At 46.0% G+C, this 22,899-nt stretch overlaps 1 protein-coding gene across 2 annotated transcripts in view; it reads right to left on the reverse strand.

The window, feature by feature from the left end:
- Nucleotides 1-22,899, reverse strand: part of ZNF830 (zinc finger protein 830) — a 173,040-nt gene that overhangs the window by 12,229 nt on the left and 137,912 nt on the right. For both annotated transcript variants that reach the window (XM_086965418.1, XM_086965419.1), the window contains exon 9: nucleotides 21,605-21,681. In XM_086965418.1, the coding sequence (XP_086821544.1) occupies nucleotides 21,605-21,681 (77 nt within the window). The remainder of the gene's footprint in view (nucleotides 1-21,604; nucleotides 21,682-22,899) is intronic.

A 22,899-nucleotide genomic window follows, 5' to 3' on the forward strand; every position in this document is an offset into this window, starting at 1 on the left:
CTGGCTCTGTACATACAATACCAAAGTGAGGTATAGTGTGCACAGAGTCCAGTGGAACCCCAAAGGTAGGCAGAGCTAAAAGTAGATAGACCTTACTCTAGTGTGGGCGAGCAGTAAGGCTTTATCAGGGGGTATTGTTAAGCATTTGTTGTACACACTGAGGAAGAAAATGATGGTCCACACTCAGGCACCAAATGATGTCACACACTCAAAGACTGAACTCAAGACCTTTTCAGGTTACTTTGTACTTTACTTATTGGATTCATTTTCATATCACTTTTCCTAATAAGAGTGCTATGCCTAGATAACGCAAGTAGACATTTCGTAGACAAAAGGTAAGTAATCACTTTTAGTACATTTGCAGTTTTGTCAATGTTCCATACAAACCAACTCCACACAAAACAATTTTCAAGAAAAGCAGTCAAAGCAATCCTATGGAAAGAAATTGAGTTATCGGTTCATAGGTAAGAACAAGTGTGTGGGAGTTAGTATTCTGGGGTTAGAACCAGGGTTCCCCAGGGTCAAGGATGCACTCCTGAAACACCTTCAGAGGCACTAGGGCGGCTGGGTGCAGAGTGCTGAGACCAGATGTTATCCAGTGCGGGATAGGGGGGCTCCGGTTGGTGGCAGCTCACAAGCAGGCCACAAGGTTGTGGGAGCCAAGCTCCTGGTGTTAGGCTCGGGGAAAAAGGGGATCCGAGTTAGCAACCAAGATACACCGCATCGGGGCAAGGGCGGCTGGGTGCAGTGTGCTGCTTTGGCATTGTGTGCCCTGTTTGCAATGGGAAGTGTCTCCGGTTGCAACAAAGAATGAAGGCTCTGGACAAAGAACTTCTGGGGGAGACCGCCGGTTGGAGAGGTAAGTTGTGATGCCTGGGCATGTTGGGATACCGTCGGTTGGGCCACCCAAGGCCGTGGGACTTCATTTGCAGAGGTGTTTTTGGGCATCGGGTTTTCCTTGCCAGCTCCGGTCACGGTCAGGTGGATCCTCCAGAAAGAGGCTGCAGGCTTCGCTTGGTGATTCGAGGCAGGTCAGGGATCACTAGATCTCAGTTTTGGATCACAGGGGAGACCTCCTCATGGTATTGGGCCACTCGGGCCGTAGACATCAGGTACAGAGTGGTGCAGACCGCAGATTAGCCGGAGCCAGCGTCTGTGGGTGAGTAAATTCGGTGCTCATGGGAAACAAAGTCTTCCTAGAGGAAGGCAGGGCAGGTCCTCTAGGTTCTTGAGATTGCTGGCTGCAGGACGCACCAGGAGTTTGCTGGAGCAGGTTCAAGGTGGTGACAGGCCAGTATGGCTGTGGCCAAGTCAGTGGCCAACCTCCTCTTAGTTTCAGTTCAGTACTTCAGTCCTTCTCTTCTTCAAGGTAGGTCCTAATCTGAGAAAAGGTTCAGGGTTGCCCCTAAATACTAGATTTAGGGTGTTAAAGGGAAGTAAAGGTTGGTACCAATGGGTCCCTTCTTTGGAGTGGGTACACCCCCTATTATGTCACCCTCCAGTGGGATGGGAGCATTTGCCTCACTCTGGTTGGCTGGGTCCCCCCATCTGCAAGCTGGCGGGAACTTAGTGTTGTGCTTCACCTCACCTCCCCCACCTTAGGGGTGAGGTTGGTAAAGGTGGGCACACCTCCCTTCCTCACTTGGTTTTCCTGCGAATTCTCCACCCAAAATGGGGGTCACAACCGGTGGAGGCCAATTGCTGGAAGCAGCAAAGGCCTGGGGAAGCTCAGAAAGGCAGCGAGCCTTTGAAGGTTCCTATTCTTGGGCCCTGCTAACAAGACCCTGCTCATCCTGGGGGAGGATGCTTGGCACCTCGTCCCAGGATGTGCATTGTTTCAGACTCCCGCGACCAGCTGTCTCTCGACCCAGGGGTCCAGAAACATGTCTGTTGGTGGCAACTGGAGAGCAGCCACTCAGGCTGGACACTAGTATTAGGTTATTTTTCAGGGGGCATCTCTAAGATGCCCACTGAGTAAATTTTTCATTAAATGGGTTGAATCCATCATCATACTTTAGCTCACTTCGCAACCCAGTTCAGACACAGCTATATGAAAATCAGTCTTGACCCTGTGCCTCATGGGAACAGTCCAGCCCAAACTGCCAAGCAATGTCTTCCCTGGACCGGAAACAAGCATCCTGGGACCGGTTTCGGGCTAACAGCCCTCTTCAGCCAGGCTAGCTTGAATACAGTGGCAAATTGAAGCCCTGCCTAACCCTCAAGAAGACCTCACTAGTCAGGCAACTGTTAAGCATGAGACGCTGGTTCCTCAGCTAACAGAAAAAAGTGGAAGGAGGGTGTTTGCTATAAGATGTAGTAACCCCCCACTCTAAAATAGCAGACAGGAAAGCTGAACACAAAGAAGCCTGTATGTTAGCACCTTCTCCTGTCAGTGAAGAGCTTAAGGTGTGGTTCTGGGCACTGACAGCTGTCAGTGGCCTCTGCTGGGTGTTAGCCTTTATGACTGCACTGTGCTTGGCATGGTGGTCTGACCCCATGTCAAATAGGAAGCTAGGCCCCCTGACCCTATTGATCATGGTAGGGTTACTCAAATGGTGGGTAACATCTATGGGTAAGCGGAGGGTTGCCCTGGCTAAGATAGGGTTTTGTAGAGGTGGACACCTCTAATCCCAAAACAAAAAGATAGGGCGAGGACACTAAAGAAGTAGACAAAGGGCATCTTAAACTGTGTCCTAACACGGTTGAGGTAGGTCAACTTCCCAGAGGGAATGACCTAGACTGGAGGGTGTAAGGCAGAATAGGCACTGCAACAATCCAGCCCGCTTCCTTACTCTTCCTCGCCTGACAGACTAGGGAGACTCTCCTAGGAGTGACTGAGTAGCCAGGCATGTGAGCTGGGGAGGAAGGGTTTGTGTAGGAAACTGGGTTTTTGTTGCAGCCCCCCCCCCCGCCCCACCCACCCCCCCACACACACTTGTCGCCTGGTTTTTGATCCAACTTTTACTGAAGTGTACTGGGTCCCTGATAACCAGATTCCCAGTACCAGTGTTTTTTCACTAAAAATGTACAAATGTTTACCCAACTGGCAAAACCTTTAGCAACCTCTGTAAGTCCCTAGTAAATGATACCCATGTTACTTAGGGCCTGAGGTACTAAAGAGGGTCCCTAAGGGCAGCAACACAAATGTTGCTACCCTAAGGGACCCCCCCCCCCCCACACCAAGCACATGCAAGCCTGCCTTTGAAGGCTGTATCTCTTGGTGCAGACAAAAGTGATAACATGACACACACCCCTCTGTGCCAAGTCTCCTACCACTGCATGTGATACTTGGAAGTCACCCCTAGAGCAGAATTCCCCAGCTAGATGATGGCTTCACTGAAAATAGGGATGTTTGGTATCAAACATCTTGTATTGGTAAACTCATACTGATGTCAGTATTGGAAGTACCAATACATGCACCCAGCGGGCACCTTGGGAGGTGCTCCCTGAAAACCTACCAGCCTCTTGTGTCTTTGCTGACTGTTTTCTCCCAGCTTGACACTAGAGACGCTATTCTGATGCTCTCAGGAGACCCAGAACCCAAGCCTGTCAAGGAAGAGGTTGTAACACCCCCTCCCACAGGATGACCTGGTGATTAGCCTCCTGGTGCCAGCGAGTGTCAAAGAAGTTGCAGCTTTTAGGATGCAAATCTGGTTCCCCTCACAGAAGAGAAAGCCACCCCCCACCCAGTCCACAACCCCCTTGGCACCTGAACAAGCAGGAAAATTATCAATGTCAGTTAGGTGTTCCACATTTAGACTAGGACCACCCTAAAGTGGGCTACTGTGAGGTGGACATGACTTTTCAGATGTAGCCATCTTTGTGATGGCATACTTACATACTTAGGAATTCTGGGACAGGATTATGCCCACTTACCACAGGAAGGGTGTCATATAGGGGGCGTAGTGAGCCCTAGGGTCAGTGGCCCATTGGTTAGTACCCTACACTCCACTAACACACCTACATTCAGTATTTAGGGGAGCCCCTGGCACCAGAAAAACAGATTCTGGAGACCTAAGAAGAGAGAGGACAACGAAGACGCTCAAACACGGAAGAAGAGAGAAGAAGCGGTTGACCTGGCACCAACCCTGCCAGCCTGTTTGTGTCCCTCATCGAAAACTGCGCCAAAGTAAACTTGTAAAGCAGCTGTTGACTCCAGAAACCTGGGAGGCCTGTCTGGCTTTGCAAAAAACTCAAGACCTCATGCGGACAGCAGACCTGTTTAGAAGATACCCAAAAAGAGATGACCCTGAGGCCTCAGGAACCGCCAAAACTAGACACCCGACATAGACTGTACGTCGTATCGCCCGATCTCGCAGCTTAAAGCCGATGCCAAGATTCTGGCAAAACTGATAGCAAACAGACTGACCACGCACTTAACACACTTAATTCACCCGGATCAGTCAGGCTTCATGCCACATAGAAGCACGGCACTGAACCTTCGGCGTGTGCACGGAGCACTGGCGTGGGCCCCCCTGCTGTCGGAACCAGCGGCCATACTATCATTAGATGCCAGAATGGCGTTTGACATGGTGGAGTGGCAGTACCTGTTCGCAGTATTGGCCCGTATGGGCTTTGGCCCCAAGTTTATTTCCTGGATTAAACTGCTGTACACGGACCCTGTGGCGCATGTAGCAGCTAACGGCCACATCTCCCGAGCGATCCCCCTGGCTAGGGGGGACACGTCAAGGGTGCCCACTATCCCCTCTACTGTTCGCACTGGTACTGGAACCGTTGGCTACTATCATTAGGACCACTCCATTATTAAAAGGACTGCAATGGGGAGATGACTGGGAGGATAGAGTTTCCCTGTATGCTGACGACATGCTAATCTACCTATCCGACCCGGAAGCGGGCATTCCAGAGTTGTTGGCAATATGTGACGCACATGGTCTGAACTCCGGATACACAATCAACTGGAAAAAATCAGTCATTTATGTATTGAAAGGTCCTGCACCAATTCTACCTGATAACTGCCCATTGATGATAGCCGACACCTCATTTAAATACTTGGGGATACACGTCGCTTGTGATGCGGATGTGTTCTATGACCAGAACTTGGTGCCCCCACTCACCCGCCTGAGGGCGGATGTGAGACACTGGAAAGCCCTACCTCTTACACTGCTGGGACGTGCGGCGTTATTTAAAATGATGGCGCTACCACGCCTCTTATATGTACTGGAAAATACCCCAGTCTTAATACCACCTTCGTATTTCCGGAAAGTGACAGCGGTAATGACAGATCTGTTATGGGGAGAACGCCCACCTAGAATAGCACATATTAAACTCAATCGTGGGTGGTACGAAGGGGGGATAGCTTTGCCAAACATGCAGCTTTATTACTGGGCATCACAGCTCAAAGTAATCAACCAGTGGATCCACGCCCCGCTTGACGACCTGGCATATTTAGTGGATAGAGCACAATTAGGAACGCACAGTTTGCTGGCCCCACTATACAATCCAGGACTCACGGCGAAACTGATCGGCCCGACCAAACACACTGTGTCACTATGGCACAGGGCACTGACGAGACTTAAATGGAGAGGGGTCATAACTAAACTCACTCCATTATGGGACACCAAACGACTAGGCTGTCTTAGAACCAGCAAGGGATTTACCCAATGGGACAACAATGGGATCACGACAGTAGGAGACCTATGGACCACTGCTGGAATGATCCCATTCTCACACCTGCAGCAACAATACGCATTAGGCCCCACTGAAACATACAGATACATACAAATAAGACATGCATTAATGGCAGTAATTGAGCCAGGGTCGCCTGTCCCGGACTCATCACCTCTGGAGGACAGACTGCTCACGGACTTTATGCAAACAGGCGCCACTTCACTCACCTATCGCAAGCTACTGAATAATCTCCCGGACCCTTTGCTCAAGCTAAAAGAGAAGTGGGAAACAGAGTTAGGTACCATGGATGAGAATGATTGGAACGCCGCACTGGCGTCGCCACGGGAGGCGGGCGTCTCGGCTCGATTTAGGCTGATACAACTTCAGATACTACATAGGGTATATTACACCAGAACCACCCTACATAAAATGCACAGGGCAGAAAACCCATATTGTCTTAGAAGGTGTGGAGAGGAGGGGACACTGTTGCACACACTTTGGGAATGCCCGGCCACCTTGATCTACTGGCGGCAAGTCATGCGCACCATCTCCCAAGCTCTTGAGACCTCACTGACACCGGACCCACGTGTGTGTCTGCTGAATGTGTGGGAAGGAACTGACTTGACGCATCGGAAACAGCAGTGGGTCACTATTGGGACCATGGTGGCCAAGCGAGACATTGCACAGAGGTGGGGAGTGGCGGAAACACCTACGCTAGCACTGTGGTGTAGGACGATGGACAGACTCATGTTGACTGAGCGTGCAGTATATAAAATGAGAGCCAACCCTCGCAAATAGAACAAGATCTTGGAGGCATGGAATAGATATAGAGGGGACCTATGCGAACCTCTTCCTGAGGAGGAGGAAGATAGTTCAGGAGATGAAGATGAAATGGATGAATGAAACATTGGGAGGTGGGAAGAAGGTAGGAGAAAGACAGGGATCAAGTGCTAGAGGTATTGCATGGCCTGGAGTTCGGAGGGGGTGGGATAGTAGCTTGGGAACCCTGAACCGGCAAGTGACATTGAGGATACAATATTGTGATTACTAATGACTATTTAATATGCATGAGTCTAAAGTTTTGTTTGAATTTATATAAAAGTGAGACGGTACACAATCTACAAATATTCCTTGAATGCCCAATGTACCATGCCAACATTTGCTGCCGGACCGGAAGGTTGTCGGCTAAATAGCTGTGTAAAATTGTAGCTGGAATGCTGAATGAGAAACGACAGACCCTTGTTTCATTGAATATAGCAATGTACTGATGGCAAACTTAAATAAAGTCTTACACCAAAAAACAAAAAAAACAACAAAAAAAACTAGACACCCGGAGCCACCACTGCACCCGTCGCCTCCAGCACAAGTTGAAGCGGACCACTGGTGTCAACAAGGTCCTCCAGAGCTAGAGTCCATCGTGGTTTCACCCCTCATGGACTCCCCGACGTCGCCTGCAGCCTCTGCAAGCAGGCCCAATCAACAGCGATTGCACCCATAAGGAAAAACCCAACACTTAAGGACACCCCTGAAAAAGTCGTCCCTGGGCCTTGGAGAAGAGGACCAAAGGTGCCCCCCTGTCCCCGAGTATCGCAAGTCTTGAACCCCCTTGCTAGTTCAGCAACGACAGGCCTCTTGGTCAGAGCCTGTAGCCTCCTTCCAGAGTGACCAATCTGGATTGAAATACTGTTGTAAATAGATGATCCTTGAGCCAGGTGTATAAAACAGGATTGGTTAATTTAGTTTAGTTCCAGGTTAAGTTCATCAGGATAAGTTAGATGGAAATGTAGAAAAGCCCACCAGGAGCGACCTCCCTGTCGCTCAGCCTGCCTGCCATCAACTGCCACTCCACACACAGGTCAGGCACCAAACATTCCCTGATGTCACCAAGCATTCTACCACTCACACTATTTGAGCAACAGGGAAATCCCAGTCAGGGAAAAGAGAGACACAAGTCAATTATAACACATCCCCCTCCTTAGGGCACCAACAAAACTAAACTTCAGGAAAGAAACAAACATGAATATCAATATACACAATGCATTCTGAAAAAAAAACCTTTACATTACAAAGGAAAGTATCAACATTGCATTCTTAAATACAACACATTTGAGATTAGCCCGATCCTCCTCCCTTGGGGAAAATCCACAACACAACCACACAAAGCGGTGAAACAGAACGGGGTACGCACCGCCCCATAACCAACATGTAACAGAGTACATACCACCCTATGGACCAGCACTGGGACACAGACTGCCCCACAACCTACATGTAACAGGGTACACACCACCCTGTGGAACAAAATTGGAGCATATATCGCTCCACAACCAACATGTAATAGGGTGCATAGCGCCCTGTGGAACATAACTGGGACACTGAGCTCCCACAACCTCATCGCAAAAGGGTATACCACCCTAGGAACAGAAATTGGAGCACGTAACTCCCAAAACCTCTCCAAATTGAACTGGGGTACTGTGAAGGGGTGGGTTCTTCCCTGGGCACGGCTTCCTCCGATCAGCACTGGTGGTCCGTCACCCCGCTTTCACCTACTTCCCTCCCCTTCTCTCAGCAGCCTGAGACCGGCCCACAAGATCCGTGGGAAGTAGAAGACCAAGACCCGTGCTGGCGGAGAAAAGAGTGGACGGAGCCCTTTAAGTGGGAGTATCAGACTAGTGATGACACACCCTCCGTATGCTTCACAACGTCAAAAGAACAGCGGATCCAGGAAAGGACGGACAGCGTTTCCCAGGAGGAGGAGATCGGAGTATGCTACATGGATACCGAAGAAATCGCCCAGCAGACTAGGAGGGACTCGGCGAAGCCAGGAGGCCAACGTTCCTACGAGCCGTCCGCCACGTTCCCGTGGGAGGAGCGTGGCTCCAGCAGGTACGGGGCAAAGTGGCGGGCTGGGTTGGGCGTATGCGAAAGCCTAACGAGTGACCTACACGGTGATAGCTGCGCGTTAAGAGAATTCCCTGTACCTTTCACGAGCACTCCTCCCGTCAGTTAGCTAATTCACTGTGCAACAGGGTTATCTTCACTCCCGGCCCTTTTTCTTAGCCCCAAAGCCTTCTTCTAAAATCGTCCTTTTTCTCTCTTATTTTCTTGGACTGTCCCGGATCAGCGTGAGACCCGGCCGCCTGAACCTGAACACGCTGGACTCCTCGAGAAGATCACCCCTCGACCCCGCAGCTTCTACAAGAGAGAGACTTGCTAGCAGAAGGCGAAAATCCTATATAAAAATAAAACCTTCACTCAAAACTTTCCTGAGAGTTTCTGATTCCATATCTTCTACTCCGTCCCCTCCACCCTCTCCCAACCTAGGACAGGTACACAGCTCCCACAACTTCACACATCACTAAATAAAAAACAACTAAGCTGGGGCACTTAGCAACACCACCCCATAACCTCTGAAACAGGAAACACCTCTCTATGAGGGCAAAACTGGAGCACTGAGCTCTAAATAACATTGACAACAGACCTAGGGTACTCACCCACGGATATTCACCACAAAATGAAACAAATTAACACCCCACAACTTAGTAACTGGAAACTCACCACCCAATCAGACTGTACAGTGGCACTAACCACCCCAGCAACAGGGTACTGTACCCATTAAACATTCTGTCAGAGACAACAATTTAACGGTGAGAAAATGGCAAACATAAGAATAATGAAGTAAAAGTCTCATGCTCAAGTGAGCGGTTTCTCAGCCGAAATTTCCCTTGATGTAAAGCTCTTGAACACCAGTTCATACGCTCCATGTAGTTGCTGCGTCATCATAATGAGTGTAAAGAGTAATTAAAGATATACTGAGTCCTACAAAAGATTGACATTCCTTTTATCCACAACCCGGTTGCTGCCCCACGATATTGCTTGAACATCACCAAAATGTACATCACCCTTCATCCAACCGGCGACCTCAGATTCAAATGAAATGTCCAGGCGTTCTTCTTTTAGTAGAGGAAACGAATGTTGTGTAGTCTTGACGCAGTACGAGTTTTTCACAGAAGCGAGTGACAACAAGCCATCTCCAACTTGAACATGTCTGCACGTATTTGATGCAAAACCGGAAGGCTCATGGCACGTCAACGCAGGAGAGCGTCCCTCAGCAGCAACAAGAAACGAAGAAGGAAAGACGTCATGAAGGATTCCAGTGCCTTATCGCGCAACTTAGTTTTCCCCACAAAGGCACGCGACACCAGTGAAAAGTTTAAGTGTGTGCGAGTGCAAACAAAAAGTCACAGCCGTTTGAAAGTCGCGCACCTCAACGGCCAACCGACAAACAGCCACATCTCTGGCACCGCAGTTCTGAACATAAAAAATAAAATAAAGCTTCTTCAGCCAAACAGGGTGCTTCAATGAATGGCAGTCATTCACATACGCTCTGCTTTGTACTTCACAGGCTTCCAGTAAATTTAAACACTCACCGATTCAATGGCTTGCATGTGTGCTGCTCTCATTGGGTCCGTTACAGGTCCTTTAAATAAAAGTTGCTCACCGCAAGATGTCACGATACACAGCACAGTAATCAACAGTTCTCTGTAGTGGCAGTTGGCTTTTTGGTAAGTGCCGGTTTTCTCAGCACACGGCGCTGGCGCTAACCCCAAAGTATTAGTTGTCATATAAAACAATGGCAATGGCGACCACCACGAGGCAGAGGGAATTGGCAGAGGGGCGCACCGAGGGGCCAGTACCCTGCCAACCGCAACTGCAGAGAGGACGCGGGAAGACCCAAAAGCAAGTGCATTTCCCCCAAGAGAACCACGGGGAGATATCGACACGTCCCAAAGTCTACAGGTGGTAGAGAGTCGATCAAGTCCTGTCGAAAATTTATCTTCATACACCCTGAAGAACAATGAAATTAACATCCTTAGCAAAGGTTTATCCTTCATACCAACATCATACCCTAACCGTTTTGCCATCAAAATGGAACTGATGAAGTTCTTTCGAAAAATCCGATTGCAATATTTTTTTAGGAACAGCCCCCCCCCATCAACCATTTCATCCTACACAGGGCTCAGGGTACCATCCACCTTTGTGCCACCAGGGAATACCATGACTAACCAGATTTTGGCATATGAGCAGACGGTACTCAAGGAAGTTGACAAGGCTTTGTCAACACACAAATATACTAAGCTTAATGTCACTAGCGAAGAAAGGAATGCCTTGGTCACCTTAAGAGGAAACAGAGATATTGTAATCAAACCCGCTGATAAAGGGGGAGCAATTGTGGTGCAAGGTTCTGAAAAATACAAGGACGAGATCCTCTGACAACTTGGAGATGGAGTAAGTTACAAAAAACTATGCGGAGACCCCACAAAAGCCCTGGCACGTGAGATTCTCAGCTTGACCATGTCAGGCAAGGAACAAGGTTTTGTGAGTGAACTTGAGTTTAAATACCTATATCATAATGACCCTCGCATACCTACCATATATACTCTACCCAAGATTCACAAGAGTATGGAGGAACCCCCTGGACGACCGATAGTATCAGGATGTGGTTCTATTCTAGAGCCACTCTACAGATACGTCTACTTTTTCCTTAAACCCATTGCTGAAGGAACAACAACATATCTAAGAGTTACAGTTCAGACTATCAGACTGGTGGATGGTAGGGACTTTGATACCACAACACAACTTTTAGTAACTTGCGACATAGTCTCACTGTACACCAGCATTCCTCAGACAGAAGCCTTGAACATTATTAGAGAAGTATTGGACCAGCACCCATGGCAGTACCAACAGAATTCATCGTTGCACTACTTACCATTGCAATGACAAAGAACTTTTTTATATTCCAGGGGGATTTCTACCTGCAGACCAAGGGCGTCGCGATGGGGGCAGCCTTCGCGCCGGATCTGGCCATTATTTATATGGATAATTTCGAACAGAAACATGTGCTGAACCTGACCATCCCCTACCAGGACCATATAACCATGTGGCGTCGATACATAGACTATGTGCTTATGTTATGGACGGGCACGAAGGAAGACCTTGATTTATTCTATCACTGGTTGAACCAGCAGAGTGAGGATATTCAATTCACAATACAATCTAACAGTGATAAAGTAGATTTCGTTGATATCACCATCTTCCATGAAGATAGCAAGCTCTCCACTACCCTGTACCGTAAACCAGTTGAACGTAATTCGCTGTTACTCTACAACAGCCACCCCCCACGAGGCTTGAGGGACAATTTGCCTGTAGGACAATTCCTACGGATACGGCGGAATTGCACCAGGAGAGGGGACTACTTCAAGGAATCAGAAGATTTGAGTGCCAGACTACTAGACAGAGGATACCCACGATGACTTGTCAAAAGAGCACAGAAACGGGCATGGTACAGCCCTCAAGAAGACCTCCTTACGCAACAAGGGAAGGATGACGCGATGATGGAGAGGATGATCTGTGTGACTACCTATTGTACACAAAGTAACACCATTCGTAAAATCCTCAACAAACATTGGGCATTGATTGCAGAGGACATTGACCAACGTGAACTACCTATGCACTCTTTCAAAAAATCTAAGAGCGTAAGAGACCATGTAGTTTCCTCCTTCCTGGATACCCCTGAACCACCTACCCTACAAACTACGTGGAACTTACCTACAGTGAATGGACATTTTAGGTGTGGGAACTGTAAGGCATGTCCTACGTGTACTCAAACCAAAAAGTTTATCTAAAAACACCATAACGTAGACCTAAAAGCGTTTACCAATTTCAACTCTAATTGTGTCATCTACTGTATTACGTGTCACTGTGGCCTGGCCTACATAGGCCAAACTTAACAAAAAATTAAAGCACGTATTCTACAACACCAAAGCAGAATACGGTGTGATGTCCAGGGGGCACCCTTAGTAGAACATTGGAAGAGCTCTGGCCATGGAATCGATGCCATGAATTGGGTGGTCCTAGAGAAAGTGTCCTTAAGTCCAAGGGGTGGCAATTTAGGCTCCATTCTTAATTTACGTGAAAGTAAATGGATGACTCGTTTTGACACCATTATAAATGGGCTAAATGAGCAGGATGCCAGTTACGCCCAACTCGCATGCCTTAACTGAGGTGCTTTTGATTAGGCGATCTAATTGTCTGAAGTAGAAACTGGGATTTGAGTTTGTCTGCCATGTTTCTCCCTTTTTCTGTCCAACTTGCAGGTCAATTACAGATGAACATATGTAATTAATTTGTGTGATGCCTGTGTTGTTTAAATTATTCATCTGCTTCCGGTTCTGTTCTTTGCCTGTTAAAACATACCGTACAATTATTGATTTCCTTTAAGCCACACCATGAAACACACAACATGCCCCACTGCCTACTCAATATGTTTTTGCCCGACAAATGACTTTACTATTGGCCACTACATTGCCCTTCTAGCGTAACGCAGTTGGTTTCCTCCCATCAACATGCTTTACTACTGCAATTTCTGGTGTACACACAGCGAGCTACCCCCCCCTTTTTCAACTCTGATGTTTATTGACTGTTACGTCAACTGACCATCGCGCATTTATCTGTCTTGTTCAATTTCTAATCATTGCAACACCCGCATGCCTCACTGCCAACGCTGTTGAAATTGCCATTCTATATACATTCTATTTACTCTGGCGTCCCATAATATGTTGGTTGACTCACACTTATACCCATTAGGTTGGGAGGCTTTTTCATCCGTGTTCATTTACATGAGTCCATCTGTCGAGTTCAGTCTTTTTTCTGTGTCCTTTAACTATCCGGTGTTACAGTGTGACGTGACCTGCGGGCATCTAGATGCTGCAGCCACACGCGCTGGTGACGCACTGCGGCTTCTTTTAAATAGTTCCATCGGCTAATTTTACGGTACTGGGCGACCTAAATCTACATCTGGATAGTTCTCTTGATCCCTCAGCTAACCATCTTCGGCTGAGTCTTCAAGCAATTGTTCTAGCGCAAAAAGGATTTGCCCCGACACACAACAGGGTCATTTACTGGATTCTGTTTTCAGTAATATCGACACCTTAACCACTGAAACGCCTCTCCCTCTGCCCTGGACAGATCACTACCTAATTCCCCTGAGTTGGGTAACGGGGAACCCCCTATCTATCCAAGAGCCAAAAAAACAATGGGGGAGGAAATGGTCGAAACTTTCCTCCAGTCAATGGGAGTCGGCTCTTGCTGACCTTAAGCCTCTGCATGTTCCCAACCCCATCTTGGCCAGTAGTAATTTTGATAACTGGATCCAAAACTCTCTTGACCTAGTCCTTCCCAGAGAACGCCTGCAGTGTATAAAGAGGCAAAAAGTAGCCCCATGGTTCATATCCAAACTGAGGGACATAAAACAATCCTGTTGTAGGCTTGAAAGGGCGTGGAGACGTGATCATTCCCAGTGCAGGAAAGCAGAATACAGAACGGCAATTAGACATTATAAGATCGAAATCAAAGCAGCACAAGCTCTTTTCTATGAAACAAAAATTAATACAGCAGCCAATTCACCTAGGGAAATCTTTCAGATAGCCAAATCACTGATCTCCCCTCCCCAAGAATTAGTCTCTTCAGAAGGAGCACTGGCACGCTGTAATAATTTAGCAACCTTCTTCCACCAAAAGATTCAGACCATCTATGCCTCCTTTGCTCCTGACATCGCTGAACCAGACGCAGATGGAACGGTGAGTTTTAACTCCCCAGCCACCTGTGTGCTGGAACAATTGACACCCCTGGATCCTGTCTCCCTGAATAAAATAATTCCAAAGTTCACCTCGGGCTCTCCAAGGGATCAAGCGCCTCCCCAATTTCTCACTTCAGTCATTGATCTGCTTCGTCCAGTAATCCTTGATGTTCTTAACACCTCGATTGCCTCGGGCATAGTTCCCACATCATAGAAATGTGCAATGGTCAGGGCTCTTTTAAAGAAGCCCAATCTGGACCAAGGCAATTTATCCAACCACCGCCCTATTTCCCTTTTGCCCTGGATGAGCAAACTTGCTGAGAAGCACATCAACAACATATTGGTCGAGAATCTGGAATCTAATAATCTGCTGTCCAGATCCCAGACGGGGTTTCATCCCCAGCATGGGACTGAGACAGTTCTGCTGGCTGTGACAGAGGAGACAAGGACTGTGCTGGACCAGGGAGGGAAGGCGGCCATTATCTTGTTAGATCTCAGTGCTGCGTTCGACACGGTTAACCATGCCATCTTATTACATCGTCTAAGTGGCATGGGGGTGTCGGGCGCAGCACTGACATGGCTGACCTCCTTCCTGGAGGAGCGCTTCTTACAGGTCTTTGAGGGAGAGGTTGTCTCCGCTAAGCAGCCACTCAGGTGTGGGGTCCCCCAGGGCTCTACCCTGAGCCCCACGCTTTTTAATGTTTATATGAGACCCTTGGCGGAGGTGGTCCACCCTTTTGGCATCAGAATTGTTACCTATGCAGACAACACCCAGCTTGTGGTTTCGTTAAACCAAGCTGAGGGGTCGTCTAGCACTCTGGGTCCCTGTCTGGAGGCAGTTGCCAGATGGATGGAACTTTCCTGCCTCAGACTTAATGGGGAAAAAACCGACATCATGTTATTGGGTAATCCACCACCCAATATTCTTGCCCCCTTGTGGCCTAAATGCCTGGGACCTCCCCCCCCCCCCCCCTACCCCCCCCCCCTTCCGAGACACAGATAAAGAGCCTGGGAGTCTGGTTGGACAGTTCCCTCGACTTTAAGGTCCAGGCCACTAAGACCTCATCTACCTGCTATGGTCTGATGAGAATGCTTCGGAATATTCTTCCCCTGCTTCCCTTCCAAGCGAGGAGAATCATGGTTCAGGCTTTGATACTCTCTCGCCTGGATTACGGCAATGCTCTCTACTTGGGATCTCCAAAGGCCACAATCAACAAGCTGCAGGTCACTGTGCCGCTCGACTGCTCTACCAAATTCCACGTAGGCAATCCACCAAATCTGCTCTCAAGAAGCTGCACTGGCTTCCTATTGCAGCAAGGATACAGTTTAAAGCCATGTGTCTCACTTAGAAAGAAATTTGGAGGACCGGTCCAGCTATAATGCATCCTTTAGTCACTCCCTATCCCCTCCACAGAGTTTTACGCTCTAGCTCATCACACCTGGCTACCCTGCATAAGATAAACAAGGCCCGTTGGGGAGGTCGTTCGTTTTCTTTTAATGCCACAAAAATCTGGAACTCCCTTACTCTCGCTCTCAGAAAGAATAACAACCTGCTGGCATTTAGAAAGCTTTTAAAAACCCTTTTGTTCGGAACATCTTGCTAGCACGCCAACCTGTTCTTCTCTGATTCAGACACCAGCGCTGCGAGGCCTCAGGGTAGTCTATGCGCTATATAAATATAATTTTCATTTAATTTCCATTCTGCTCCGCTCACCATCTCACTGATGCGAGCGTGAGACGTTGCTACAGCCACTACTGCAGTAAGTTTACAACGTGAGGGTTCACCCCTCTTTGTTAGCAATGGGTTATTGGTAGTGTACGCGGGGTGATAGTGAACGTCCCTTTCCCCTTTTTCTCATCCAGATTAAAGCACGGAGCGGGCCAATACTGCAGCGACCTTCGCTAAGATTACTCACAGATCTACATCCCTGGGTCCTTGAGAGTACAGACCTCCAGGTAACCATTTATAGTACGGATGTTTTTTCCTCCATCCGCAATCACTAGAGGTTTTTCAGGTAGGGATATGAGACGATTGGTGCAATTTTGTTTTACTTATTGCTAATGTTTGGGCGCATTATCGGGTAGAGCTGTTCTAATGTGAGAGGGCTGTCATCTCTTACTTTCTCTCCTCGACACGGGTGCAACCAATACCTGTAGTACTCTTTCTGATAGCGATGCCGCTATTTTTGGTGTGTGTTTATTAACCACGTAATTGACCATCTTCGGCGTAGAGTTTGACTTATCACTGGAGCTAGTTCATAAGTTATTTGGACTCGCGTTTCAACTAAGTAGGAGTTTAATAGAACGTCCTCTGTTTTATGGTAGCTTAAGCTTTTTAACCCGGCTGGGTAATACTGATGTTCTTGTTTATTGCACGTTAGAATATACACAGCAATATTTTTTGTATGGGATTACCTGATGAAAGCCCATTGCTGAAAGTGACCTTATTCTTAACAGGTTGTTGCTCTCTTTGATGACCGGAGCCCAAGGGCCCATTGTTTTCCCTTTTCCATGTTGCCACACTATTGACAATGGCATTTTCGGTAATTATTGGATTTATTTCATTTATGCTTTCACAATAGATGTCTTTACATCAGCTCACCTAGATGTCTTTAATTATAGGTGCCCTTACCCGGCCCCCCACCACCCCCCTTTGTTTACCACCCCTCCAGCCCTGATGAAGACCCCGCAGTAAGGTGCAAGTGAACCTACACCAACAGGGGTTGAAACGTCGACTTATTCCTTTTCTTGTGTCCTACCCATGTACAACAGAAAATTCCTGACTGTGACTTTACCATTGGGATAGGAATATATATGCATAAAAAGTTTGTAATGGCGATACCTATATGTCCATGTGCTGTCAACATGTTAAATGTATTGATGTGACCACATGTTACTTAATTCTTTCAAACTATCTCCCTCCTCACCAAGCACTTACTTCCCCCTCCCTGTACCTATTTCACCCTTGCCTTTTTGTGGGCATGTGAATGTTTCAAAGATTTGTATAAATATATGCATAATCAATTTATGATTGAGGATGTGAATAAACAACATCTCTCAAAAGATTAGAGCTTTATTGGTTTAATTTTGCTAATTCCCTTAATATAAATATATTTCGCAACTGGGGCCCTTTATATGTAACATATTTTATTTATTTATTTTATTTTACACATTTGTAGAGCGCTCTGTTACCCGGAGGTGTCCTGGCGCTAGAAGGATAGGCTGGTGTGAAGGAGCGTGCTTACTGAGTGAAGAGCCATGTTTTGAGTCAACATATAAAACAAGGTCATGTTATAGAGAACATTGATCCCTATTTCAAAAAGAAACACTCAAACAATAATCATACTCTAAATAGGTAGTATGTCTTTTGTCCAGCCGGACAAGAATTTATTTTACATATATATAAAATTAACTTGTTAGAAACAATTGATGACAAGTGGGCACAGCCGTGACCCACGAAACAATGAGACAAAACAACGAAACACAGACCGGCCAAAGGGCAAGGTGGAATACGTCTGTATACTCCTATTTGAAAATTTTGACAGACTTAAATCATTCTTTTATACACCATTGCACATTACAATATTGTATATTCATATTGCATATGGCATTTTTTGGTGTCGACAACGTTTCGATGCCAACACTAGATACTGGGCATCCTCTTCAAGACAACTTAGTAATTCATTGTTGTCTTTAAGAATTTACAATTGCACTATGCCTTTATCGCATTACTGCAATATGTATCAGGGGCGGGCGCGATAGCTCGCGGTCAGGAAGGGCAATGAGCCAGCTAAATGAGATCTTGCTAGTTGGGGAGTCCAAATGAATAGTAGAAATAAGGATTCCTTTTGGATTGTAGAATTAAGGATTCCTTACCAGTGCGCGATCGCACAATTTCTAAAACAGGAGCTCAATGGCTAGTCCGGCTTCATGGTAGCATATAAAACAAGGCAGCAGCACCATCCACGGTTTTTAGCAAGCAGATTGCACACTTGCACAGGAGGGCTGCACACAGGAACAGTGGTTCTTCTGACCTCTCTGTGTGCGATAGACACACCTATGGCCATTCACCCCTGGGAAAACTCCGCCTCGTACTTACTACGTGAAGGGCAATCTTCGCAGTAACTGCTGAAATCTGCAATAAATGGTCAAACTCCTTAGGCTGCAGGCTGTCCAGATGGCAAAGGACACGGGTGGGGTTTGAGCAATGCATTTCCTTTAGCTCCAATATTTCTTAATTAAGGTCCTTAGTTACAGTAGGCTCTTTTAACCGCATCCGTGCGGCGCGAATTCCCCGCCCATGCTGACTCCGCCTTGCGCGGGCGGAGTCATGACGGAACGGTTCCGTCATCAGCACAGCTCAACCGACGCTGATGACGGAACCGTTCCGTCATCAGCATCGAAAGGGTTAAACACAGTGTAACCTCAAAGATGTAGGTTCTTTTTAGTAGGTCGAAATGCCTTTCTCTTAGTAGGAATGTATGATGTTACAACGCATACTTTTACAACGCATACCTTTACAACGCATTTTTTACAACGCAACATCCATTACAACGCATTCCATTACAACACATGCCATTACAACAAATTTTTAAAAACTACCTTTACAACGCATTTCATTACAACGCATACTACCTTTACAACGCATACCATTACATTGCATGTATGGTAAGTATTGGATAGTGTAGGGGTAAAAATTACTATTCTAACTCCAGGGGGGTGCAACAGTAGGGTAAGTGTTGGATAGTGTAGAGGTAAAAATTACTATTCTAATTCCAGGGGGTGCAACAGTAGGGTAAGTGTTGGATAATGTAGGGGTAAAAATTACTATTCTAACTCCAGGGGGTGCAACAGTAGGGTAAGTGTTGGATAGTGTAGGGGTAAAAATTACTATTCTAACTCCAGGGGGTGCAACAGTAGGGTAAGTGTTGGATAGTGTAGGTGTAAAAATTACTATTCTAACTCCAGGGGGGTGCAACAGTAGGGTAAGTGTTGGATATTGTAGGGGTAAAAATTACTATTCTAATTCCAGGGGGTGCAACAGTAGGGTAAATGTTGGATAGTGTAAGGGTACTATGCGTTGTGATGGTATGCGTTGTAATGACATGCGTTGTAATGACATGCGGTGTAGTGGTATGGGTTGTAGTGTCATGCGTTGTAATGGTTGCGTTGTAAAAGTTTCGTTGTAATGGTAGTGCGTTGTAAAAGTTGAGTTGTAAAGGTTGTTTCCCCTCAGTAGGTTCCTTAGTTCCTTTAGGCATAGACTCTTTCCTGCACGCGTCAGTCCTTTAAATCGTCGCCAAAAATTTTGTAAATAGATGATCCTTGAGCCAGGTGTATAAAACAGGATTGGTTCATTTAGTTTAGTTCCAGGTTAAGTTCATCAGGATAAGTTAGATGGAAATGTAGAAAAGCCCACCAGGAGCGACCTCCCTGTCGCTCAGCCTGCCTGTCATCAACTGCCACTCCACACACAGGCCAGGGACCAAACATTCCATGATGTCATCAAGCATTCTACCCCTCACACTATCTGAGCAACAGGGAAATCCCAGTCAAGGAAAAGAGAGACACATGTCAATTATAACAAATACATTGGGCTTGCGACACTGATCTGCACCCTGCACCCTGCCACCCTTGTGCCGCTGGTGGTGTTCTGTTAGTGCTGCCTTGGACTTTGTCCACCACTCACTTTAACTCCTGGAGGTTGGGCTTGTAAGTCGCTGTACTGTACCCGTTTGCAAAACTTGTTCTTCCTTCCACAAGATAACATTTCAGAACTCAGAAATTGCACTATGTCCATTTGTTAAAGTGAATAGATTTATATCTAAAAAACGTACTTAACTGAATTATTTTTTCTCATGCCTTAAAATAGATATAAAGATACATTGATGTGGATCTCCTTCTTGAGTTACGTGTGCCACTTTTAATCATTGTATGTATTTGCAAATGTCTAGCACTCCTCTGTGTTAAGCCTAATGTTGCTGACCACACTCCCCCCTATCAGAGCACTTTATGATTGCATATCAAGCCCCTGTCCACTTATAAGGGAACCCCTGGACTCTTTACATGCTATGTCAGATTTTTCATATATCACAAAAAGCGTGCATCATCTGCTATTTACAGTGCTTAGAAATGGCAGTGGAGCTTTATGATCTACATATAAGAAAAGCTATTTAAAATAAAAAAGAAATGGCTGCTTATACTTGAAGTACTTTTGATTACCCAGGGATAGCATCCAAGATGTGACCACTATAGGCATCTCTGCAGCTATGTATGAGGTTATTAATAAAGCAGGGGGGAATTAAAGGTTGTTACTTTTTATCGTTCTAAACTTCACTTTATCTTTCAACTAAACGTATAGAAAGGGATGAGGAGAAAGGAGAGAGTTGGGAAGAGAAATGAAATGACTAAAGAACAACATAGTAAGAGACTAATCAAAAGAACAAGAAAGATATCGAGAGTAAACCACCATGCTGACATAGTTTGTGTTGTTCCTTGCTGCAGGAAAATAATCTATAACTTAGACGACTTTACTTTACTATCTGTGAAAGTCCCTTGGGGTTCCTCTCCTTTCAGCAGCTACAAAAAAGATCTCCCCCTGATTTGTTCCAAGATTATCACTCCTATTTCCACTAGTTTATGCAGATGATGCACCAATTTACAGTGTATTTCACTGGAGCTCAAGATCAATTTTCCCTCACGTTGATAAGCCTCACTGCCCTTAAATGATAGAAGAGGGAGACATGTCTCAAGAAGAAGGATGTCAAAACCGAGACCAAGATTTCGGTTCAGGGATCAATGCTTTCCCTAAGCAGGTGAAAAAACAGAGTGTTTTGTTTGGCATGCAAGTGCTTGTTAAACAACTGGTCAGGAATATAGGTGCTCTGTTTGACGTTTACCTAAACTTAAATCCCCATCTGAACACAGTTATTAAATACTGATTCTTTCAAGTAACATTGTTTCACTATTTCTACAATATATTCTGCTAAATAAATGTGCACCTTTATACTAATCTTCTCAAACCAAACAGAACATTGAACATTCAATAAGTGAGTGAATAACATCTGAAAATGCTAAACCTCGTTTAAGGCAACATTTTCAGTGGCAATTTTTTCTGACTGCCCTTCTCCTGACAATTTTGATCCAAATATTTCAGATTGCTGGTAATCTACAGCACATTTCCCTTTCAACTCACCCCAATCAATTCCCCAAAAGAAATTTCGGGTCGTGATGGATAAAATACATAGCACAAGAACAACATCCAGCAGGACAAAGAAGAAATGGTGTGCTGTAATAGAGTTTAGGTGCATCAGTGAGGAGAAGGAAATACGGCCTACTCACATCTGGTCATCAATTTCTTCAATCTGACGGTCTATTCGTCCCTCTTCATCCTCCTCTGCCACAATTGCTTCTGACACCTGTAGCAGTGAAAAAGATTAATAGCGCCTCAGATTTAAGAATGAAGCGTAATCCGAACTTTATACAAAGCAATGCCAGAATTCCAAGCAAGCATGAATATAGAGATGAAAATCCTTGCACCACGGGGACAGCAAAGCTGTGACGAACTGTAACTGTTTGGCTATACTTGGGATTTTTCAATCTCTGCTGGAGGCTGTTCCAGGTCCCTGAATGTGTACTGCCAATAAAAAGTTAGGATAGTTATTGTACCTTCGGATGAGACCATGGGGACACTGGGAGGATGTTGTGGAAGCAGATTGTACCTCAGGGGCCCACGCCTTTGTACTTGTACCTATGTAGCTAATAAGACATTCTGATCTCTCCTGTACAATGCCTTATCTCTCATAGGAAATATTACTTACTTGTAACCTTACTTCTCAGTCGTTTAAATTGGCACTGGATTTGTTAACATTAATGAGAGATAGAGTGTGTATGTACTTGTGTACATGCATACACACATTTTTATGAATTCTGACCGCATATAAGCCACGCTACTAAACTATTGTTTAAATAAAACTTACCAAGCATTGGCGAAACCAATTGATATGACCTTCACAAAACTGCTAAGCTTTTGTTTGCATACAATATGAAATAGACATTACAAGTTTAAATTAAATAAAAAGGAAATAAGCCTGTCTATAGGTGCCGTGCATATGCTTGAAATGAAAAATTGGTAAAAATGTCCCATTGCGAAAATAACTAAAAAACATGGAATTAAAGCGAAAATAAAAGCAGAGAATAGCCAATCAGCCCTGACACTAAAGAGCACTTCTTTTTAGGATGGTGTGCACATATGCAAGAGCAAAATGCCATCACTCACAAAGACGAGAACCAATGACTGAAAATAATGATAAACAGTATTATCAATGGGTGCAGGATCATCAAAACACCTTTTTACGATACAATTTGAGCAAATGCCATAAAACAGCTAAAGCATGCCCATAACAAGTAACATTTTCCATCTCATTTTTAGGTCTCGCGACCTATCGATGTGCGCAAGCGCATCGAGCGGAGCGAGAATTCATGTGGCGAAAACATCTTCAAACCAAAGGGCTTTCAGCCCCTCGGTTTTCATGCTGTTCACGTGAACCACGTGATAACATGCACGCGCATTCAGGGCCAGCCAGCCCAGCACATCAAAGGGCTTCTCCTCCCCTAATTATTCATGGCCGGCCACA

The sequence above is a fragment of the Lissotriton vulgaris genome, chromosome 4_1, assembly GCF_964263255.1.
Source record: "Lissotriton vulgaris chromosome 4_1, aLisVul1.2, whole genome shotgun sequence".
NCBI classification, from domain to species: Eukaryota; Metazoa; Chordata; class Amphibia; order Caudata; family Salamandridae; genus Lissotriton; species Lissotriton vulgaris.